Genomic DNA, 8,288 nt, shown 5'->3' with positions numbered 1-8,288 from the left:
AAGAAGAGAAGAAAGAAAACAATGGCAAGAAAAACAAGTAACTAGAAGGAAAGATAAAGATAACGAGAGGGAAACAAAAGCTTATGAAATGGCAAGAGAACCGTCCTTAAGGACTTTCTTTAATCACATAATTTCTTAATAAAGGGAAAAGTTCCAATTCACAAACTAATATTAAGTTGGTCAAGTATTGTACCCATTTGTAGTTACAACCAATATAATTCTTAGTTTAGAATTAATTTAACTATAGGTTGGATTAATTTTTTTTTTTTCACTTACTATAACATTCAACAATAAAATTTTAATTGTGGACAATGCATCAAGAAAGTGAAACAATCAAGAATGGTATTTTTTTATGTTGTTTAGTGCCACATCCGTTGTTAAATTAGACAACTTAAATAATAATAATAATAATCTCCCTTATTTTCTTATTATACTCTCCTCTATTCTTTTCATAGTTGCAATAAACTAGAACATAGGTTAGCCCTATATGCCATTAGGCATAGGTAATCAATGACCTAGTACTATGCCCCAGATTTAATAGTCATTGATTTCTAATGTGATGTAATTTTGATGATTGCTTGATAGATTTGCCTTCGGGCTCCAAAAAGTGATGCCAAGTTGATTGTGGAAATCACCTCTACCAATTTGGATCCTCTTTAGAGGTTACATACCATTGATTTGGACTGTTATAGTATCATAGCTTAATCTCCAATTTTTCTTGCTATGCTCTCCTCTACACATCTCTTAGTCACAATAAACTAGCGCATAGGCTAGCCCAATATGCCATTTGGCACACTCGGTCAATGATTTGGCTATCGCCCTAATTTTGTAGGGTCATGGATTTCTAATGAGATATAATTTTGCTGATTATTGAGTGGATTTGCCTAGGCTTAAAAAACATGTATAAGTATACATTTAATGTATAAAATAATATTTTGTAAGGGAAGCCATGCTTGAACATCAAAACCTAATTCCATGCCTAGAATTTCTGGGTTGGATTGAGCTAGGCTAGAAATGATCCTATCTATCTATCTATCTATCTATCTATCTATGTGTTTGTGTATGTGTATTGAAGAATAGCTTTCAAACTAGAGACTGATAAAAAAATTGATACGATACGCCTAGTATAGGGCATAATGTATCATATCTTTTGGGTCCCCCTATTTTTTCAACACACACACATATAAACCAAATTAAAAAAAATTACAAAAAATATATAAAATGCACTATTTGATACACATCTATCAATACACAAGGTGTATCAATACTTTAAACCTTTACTAGAGAGTTTATCATACAAACACATGACATTCTATTTTTTTTTCAAGAAACAATATCTAATAAGTGTGTTCTTTCCACTCTCAAATAAAAGCTTTATTCTTTGAACATGTGCCTATCAACTCTTTAAAAAAGTATTAATTTTAGACAAATGGTTATTTATAAAAAGGTAACCACTCTAGATTCTAAGAGATGTGGGATCCATATTAATCTTTGCAATTCAATTTCCTAATTCAAATAAAAGACTTTTAAATTACAAATTAAACCTGATTTAATTATTTAAATTTAATAAGGGATTTAAATTATATATAACTATCAAATAAATAATGAATCTCAAACAAAATTATATTATTACCAAAAAATAAAAAAAATGAAATATAGGTATAGTTGCCTTGTACTTAGTACAAGAGCATTCTCTAGTATCTATACTACATTCTAAACTGCAATTGTCCATGCCAAACTCATATTGCTTCTAAACCCTTTTAGAATTTTGTATTGTTTGAAATTTTAAAATAAAAAAAATAAATATGGGACTTTTTAAGTATGCCTGCAACTATCTTATTAAGAAAGAGTATCAAAAAAGTAGATGCTTTCACTCTAAAATAGAAGTTTTCTTCCTTCAGTCTAAATCTGATCCCGACATAGGATCCCATTAATTAGTCCCAACATCCATTGCAGTTGTACATCTATAACACCTCTCCATGAAGGACAAGGGAGATGTTCCTAAAGCATGGGAATGCACATATGCAATGGTTGATGAGATTGATTGGAGGGACTAAATCCAAACTCTTCTTTTGTAGACATGTGTTTATCCACTCTAATCATAAAAAGTGAGAGTAGTTACTTAATTCTAATATTAGAAAAATCACTACTTTTAGACACATGTTTACCAATAAAAAAGTAACCATTTAAGAGATGTGGGGTCCATATTTTAAATTCAATTTTATAATTCAAATTAGAGTTTGATTATAACCAAAAACTTGTAACCAACCAATTGGTATCATGAAAGTTTTAACTATAATCAGGTGTTGCATTTTATCAAATTAGGAGGCTGATTGATTAAAACCCTTGTGATATCATGTATTTTCAATTGCATATAGCTTTTTAATTCATATCAAAGACTCAACATAAAAACTTTCAATTACGTAGATTCCATTTTTAGAAAAAAAAGTTGTCAATTAGAAATTAAACTTGATTTAATTTTTGAAATTAAATAATGAGTCTCAATCAAAATAATATATAAAGTGTAGTTACCCCATACTTACAAATCCTTCTATAGTCTATTAGGAATTTAGGACACTCCTCAATCCCCAAATTCAATAATCACAAATCAACACTTTCATTTTAGAAATGAGCTTTTCTTATAGGTGTAATGTGATGAATGACCCACTTTTGTGGACTTTGTCACATTGTAGTGGGTTGTGCCTACTTTAGCATAAATCCCCAAAGAGAGGAGCCTGACACGACCTAAAGCCTATCCCTAGTGGGCCTATGCCTAGCATAGTGACCATGTGCCTATATATTTTTACCTTTTTCGTTTCCTTTTGCTAAGAAAAAATGACAAAGAGTTTTAAAAAATAACATAAAATACTAAAAAATAGACAACAAATTGAAAAAGAATCTAAAATTGTTATTTCATTTGAATTTAATATGTACAATTGATCATATGTAACATAATAAAATTAAATTGAAAAAATACAATGGTTAAATAATATTTAAAGCTTACTTTACCTATAAATTTAAAATATAACATGTACATCTAATACAAAATCATTTTTCTATTAAAAAATAGTTTAAATTGAGATTTTAAAATATTTAATACAGAATAATTATTATTAGCATCATCAAAGCTAATATAAAAAACTTTATTTTCAATATTATACATACATAACGTATTTAAACAATTTACAACAATTGCTGAGTCAATATGTGGCAATTCAAGTCTTATAAAACTTTATTTTTTATTTTATTTTTTTTGCAAAAGCCATGCTTTATCAATAAAATGTCCCATGACATAAATATAACTAATATTATATTTATAAGTTCAAATATCAAAAGTAAGCACACCTCTATTAAGATTTGACAAAGTACCAATTAAGTCTTACTTTATGAATAAAAAAATTTAAAGCATCCTATTATAGTATTTCTAAAAACTTTTTAAATTTAGAATTTAGGGTAAATTTCTTAAACTACCCTTATGGTTTAGCTAATTGACTAAGTGTACCCTTACTGTTTGAAAATTGACTAAAGCTACCCCTACTAATTCTGACAATTGACTAATACTTCCCTTACTGTTAGTCTCCGTTAACTGAAAGAAAAAAAAAGACTATTTTACCCTTTATTCTTCTTCAAATTTTTAAAATAAAACAGGGAAAAGGGAAAAAAACATTGGTTCATCAAAACCCTAACCTTTCAAACCCAGCGATGGCTAACCTTCTCTCCTCTCTCTCTCTCTCTCTCCCTGTCCCCTTCTTCATGTTATTCTAGTGCTGGCATCGACATCCGCAATGCCATTGAGGCTGAACTTAAACGGCATTGCCCGAGTTGGGGCATGACCACTAGCGTTGTTGCAACTTCTTTTCTATAGTTTTCCTCTAAGATATCCCTAGAAGAAGATGGAGGAGGGATCATTGGCATAGTTTTAAACAATTGCTAAGGCAAGCTTGGGAACCAAAGCTACAACTTATATCAAAGGACCGTGTATTGATGATCATTTGTGAATCTGAAGGACAAGACAGTGAGTGAATAAAGGAGAACGAATCAAGAACAAAGGGAGAAAAGACAGATTGCCTTGAAGAACAGAGGAGAACGAATCACAAGATTGAATAGTTCAAAGAACCGTAGACAATAGAGTTGGTGGGTCGTACGGTAATTGTTCAGACTTCAAACCATGTCAGGGTGGGACTAGTCAAATGCTTACCATTACCATAGCAGAGGAAGACGTAACTAGACCACTGCCACTTGTTGGAAAGGACTTAATGACATGTTCTTTGAAGATCCATCAGTTTATGGCCTCACCTGTCAGTGACCTCCCTGTGCTCGTCGGAAGAGGAAAAGGACCTCCCTGTGCTTGTCAGAAGAAGAAGGCGAAGGCGAGGACAAGACAGTGAAGGTGGTAGTAGTAAGGGAAAGAAGCTTGAATTTAGATGGAGGTCCGAGGATCGTGTACTAATCATTTTGTCGCTACTAACATGGAACTTTGGTAGTAGCAATGCCGGGAATTTGCCACTTCACAAATCTCGAGCTTTGAGAAAAAATACTAGCAGCAACGTTGGGAATCTACCACTTCACAAATCTTGAGCTTTGAGAAGAAATATGAACAACCCAAGGGAACTAGTTTGGTTTGCTGTTGAAAGGAAGAAGATAGAAAGAGTAAAACTGGGTTTAAAAAAATATACTATGATCTGAATATGAATTTAACGAAATATTAACGGATGCAAACCATAAGGGTATAGCTAGTTAATTGTCAGAAACGATAGAGGTAGTGTCAGCCAATTTTCAAACAGTAGGGATACCCTAAGTCAATTAACTAAACCATAAAGGTAGTTTAAGAAATTTACCCTAAAATTTATAAATTGTTGTAAAAAATTTCAAGTATAGGATCTTCAGCTAATAAAAAGGATTGTTCAACATGTATGAATGTGTGTGTATATATATGTATATGTATGTATGTATGTATACTAATTTCTGTCTCATTTTTCTTGTAATTAATGAAAATTATCAAAAAGCCCGCATGCAATTTGTGTTTGGTTTTCATCATCATTTTTTCTTAAATGTGTCGCCATGTGTTTATCTAAATGGCTAGTGACACTTTGACTACTATAGCTTCCATATATATATATATATTTGCAAACTGTTTTCTTTCCCTTTCCCTCAACTTCTTTTACAAGGAATATTTTTTAGACTTTACTAGCTTTTCTCATGTCACTCCTAACACTAGGAGTGGCTTTTATTAGTAGCAATACCATTGACACTAATATTGGCGCTATTGTAGTGTGGCTAGACCTTATCGAAAGTGTAGGGAAAGGGAGTTTAAGAAGAATCAACCATTAATTTTAATAAATTTAAAACATTAAAATCCTAAAATTTAGAAAAAAAATAATTACTGCTAACCCATTTATTTTCGTATGCCAACTTGTTTCAACTAGTGAAACTTCTAAACCTCCCAATTGCTAACTTTAGACACTTGTGCAAACATTTTCATTGTTGAAACTTGAATAAAATTGAGAACTAGGGACTAGGAAATAAGAGATTAAAGAGTATGGGAGAGTATGTGAGCATGAGAGTGAGAATTGATGTGATGAGAATGAGGGAGGGTAAGGGTATTTATAGGATTTGAGAATTATTCAATTGACCAAAATACCTTTATAAATTAACAATTTTATAGTTTTTGGAAGGGGTATTTTAGTCTTTCACAAATTTAACTATCACCTTATTAAGATGCCCAGCAAACTAGTTGCTGGGGGGCATTTAAGTCATTTTTTTACCCCAAGGCCAAATACACAAATAATCCTCAAGCTAGTTATTTATAGTTATTGAGGGGGTATTTTTATAAAATTCTCCCTAAAAAAGCTAAAAATAGCTATCACGGACTATATTGTTTAGGCTGGTCAGTGTGTACCAGCTCTATGCCATTGAGCCATCATTCCATGGGCCAGGCTGACACGGGCCAACGTTTTCATGCCGTGTTGTGCCAGCCCATGGGTCATAAAACCCCAACTGGACCCGTGGGAATGGCAAATGGGGTTGGGCACCCCCTTCCCATTCCTGCCCTATAGCCAAAATACCCTACCCCATCCTTGGTTTGGGGGCAGGTTCGGGGCAGGGCACTCACTCCCCATTAGGCATGGGGAGTCCTCGAATTTTCCCCACCATGATGCAATTAACCAAAAATACATCAATTTAGAGATATTTTAGAAATAAGATATAAAAAATTGGGGTATTTTAAGAATTGAATTATGACAATTTGGGAGTATTATAAAAATGAAATTATGGGATCCTAGGATTTTAAGAATTTGGGGAAAACTTAGAGGCATTTTAGAAATTAATATTAAACCTAGGATATTTTACTAGTTTATCACGAGGGTTGGGGTGGGTTTGGAAAATTATATACAAACAATGTCCCTGATTTAGGGCGGGACCTGGCATGGCCCAGGTTCGGACGGTGCTTGTGCCCAGGGGTTCGGACCGTGCTGGCCCGCGGCCGGCCGGCCCACATTCCATTGATAGAAGATCGTCCGATAGAGCGTCACTTGGTTTTCGTTCAGATGCATCTGCCTCATTCTAACCGTATGATTGATAGACTTTATTAGACTAGTTATATACGACCGGTTTCCCCTCCAAACTTCGAAACGGAAAACTGTTGATGGAGGGAAGACTGTACTCGCAGATACGTTGAGGTGACGATGGCTTTAGAAACCTACGCCTCTCCGGGCTCCGACAAAATCCATGCAGACGTGCTTGCAGAAGCGAGGCAAGCCTGTTACAAGGTACCTCCTTTTCCTTCGATTCGTTAATTTGTTATTTATTATTTTTGAATTTCTTTTCGAAGAAGAAAAAAGAACGCAGGCTGCTTTGTCTAATGGATTGTTTCGTCTAGGCCCGGAATGCGTTCTATGCTTGTTTAGAGAAGGAATCAAACAAGAAACCCACTGAAATAGCGTCGGTGGGTCTTCTCTATCCGGTTGAGTGCAAGAAATCTAGGGCTGAATTCGAGAAACTGTGTCGACCCACTTGGGTAATTTGAATATTTCTTACCGTTTAAACTCATTATAATTCCTATATTCTGTTTTTGAATTTTCTCGAGTCCTGTCTAATTGGGAATGATGTGGCATTTGTTTTTTTTTTTTTTTTTGATGAATAATGTGGCATTTGTTTGAATTACAGGTTAAGCATTTTGATCGCCAGTATTGCGCGAAGAAGAGGGTTCAGAGGCTTTTGGACAAAGATGAGTCCCGGAGAGGTCCGATATTACTACCACAACCTTACACTTTCAAGCCTTAGATCCTGAAAATAAATAAATAAATAAACTGATTCATTTTCCTCCCACTCCCCCACTATGTTGAAGAGTTTACATTGGTGGGCTTTTGATGAAACGTGCACTTGTTGCTTCATAGAAGAGTAATGATTGTTGGATTTCTAATTATAGTATCTTTATTATGGGTATAGTTGATTTTTAAGTCTACATTTATGCTCCAAAAGTTATGCTTGCAATTGTTCAATTACTTAATATCCCAATAAAAGTGTATGTAGAGCTATATCAGTTATTAATAACTATTTAGTAAAGTTTAGAAGTTAGCCAGTATTTAATGAATACAAGAAGGGGATTGACCCTTATTTAGTTGGGTTGATCCATGTTGACAGGAGTTTAAAGCCTAGTCCACAAGGGGAGGGTGGACGAGAGTCGTGTGGATCATCCTGCTAGTTTATTCCATGGTTACTTTGAGCACCTCATACATAACCAGGTGAAAGCATCAGAATTCTTGGGTGTTGAGTTTGCTGTACTTGAGCTGTTTCTTTGAAGTTGAGATTATTGGCATCAGTAGTTAATTTAGTTCAAATCTATTGGGAGTTTGGGACCTGAAAAGTGTATTTCTGGCAAGAAGCATGAAATTAAGTTCAAAGTGATGACAATGTACTTCCAAATTGTCTGAATATTGGCTATTTTTGTTTGTTCTCCTATTTACCATTCAGTTTTCTAATCGACATTGCAATGTTGGAATACACATCTTTTTTGCTGGTGAGACTGCTTTTAACTCTATGCAAAGCAACTGAAAAACAAAGTTTTCACTATAAAAGGTGAAAAAATATACTGAGACATTTCAGATTAAAAAATTTTCTTCCTCAATGTTGAAATAAACGGAACCTAATCCACATATTCTCTAATCATGTCATTCTAATATGTAAATAAATTATATAACTCATCTTCTGATCTTCCATTTTCCTTATCTCTCAGATTTGTGCAATTTGCATGGTAGTATAAAGACTCTTAGGTACTGATTTTGTGAAGT

At 33.7% G+C, this 8,288-nt stretch overlaps 1 protein-coding gene across 2 annotated transcripts; it reads left to right on the top strand.

Moving 5' to 3' along the window:
- Positions 1–6,607: 6,607 nt before the first annotated feature.
- Positions 6,608–8,021, top strand: LOC104610718 (Cytochrome c oxidase, subunit Vib family protein). 2 transcript variants are annotated; one of them, XM_010277471.3, is made up of 4 exons: positions 6,608–6,767; positions 6,878–7,015; positions 7,165–7,240; positions 7,642–8,021. In XM_010277471.3, exons 1-4 carry the CDS (start codon positions 6,684–6,686, stop codon positions 7,647–7,649), a joined length of 306 nt encoding a protein of 101 aa, XP_010275773.1. In that variant the 5' UTR covers positions 6,608–6,683; the 3' UTR covers positions 7,650–8,021. The 2 variants fall into 2 exon arrangements, with proteins under 2 accessions (XP_010275773.1, XP_010275772.1); XM_010277470.3 differs by lacking the exon at positions 7,642–8,021 and having other exon boundaries at positions 7,165–7,296.
- The last annotated feature ends 267 nt before the right edge of the window (positions 8,022–8,288 follow it).

The sequence above is a fragment of the Nelumbo nucifera genome, chromosome 8 (assembly GCF_055504915.1).
Source record: "Nelumbo nucifera cultivar China Antique chromosome 8, China Antique-T2T, whole genome shotgun sequence".
NCBI classification, from domain to species: Eukaryota; Viridiplantae; Streptophyta; class Magnoliopsida; order Proteales; family Nelumbonaceae; genus Nelumbo; species Nelumbo nucifera.
Note: the sequence above shows the minus strand (reverse complement) of the source record. Positions and strands in the feature narration are given on the sequence as shown.

Excerpts from the sequence above, each read along its gene's own strand:
- LOC104610718 (XM_010277470.3), top strand. The coding sequence starts at position 6,684 with ATGGCTTTAGAAACCTACGCCTCTCCGGGCTCCGACAAAATCCATGCA. Across the intron at positions 6,768-6,877 it reads CGAGGCAAGCCTGTTACAAG|GCCCGGAATGCGTTCTATGC; the intron begins GTACCTCCTTTT and ends TGTTTCGTCTAG. Across the intron at positions 7,016-7,164 it reads AACTGTGTCGACCCACTTGG|GTTAAGCATTTTGATCGCCA; the intron begins GTAATTTGAATA and ends TTTGAATTACAG.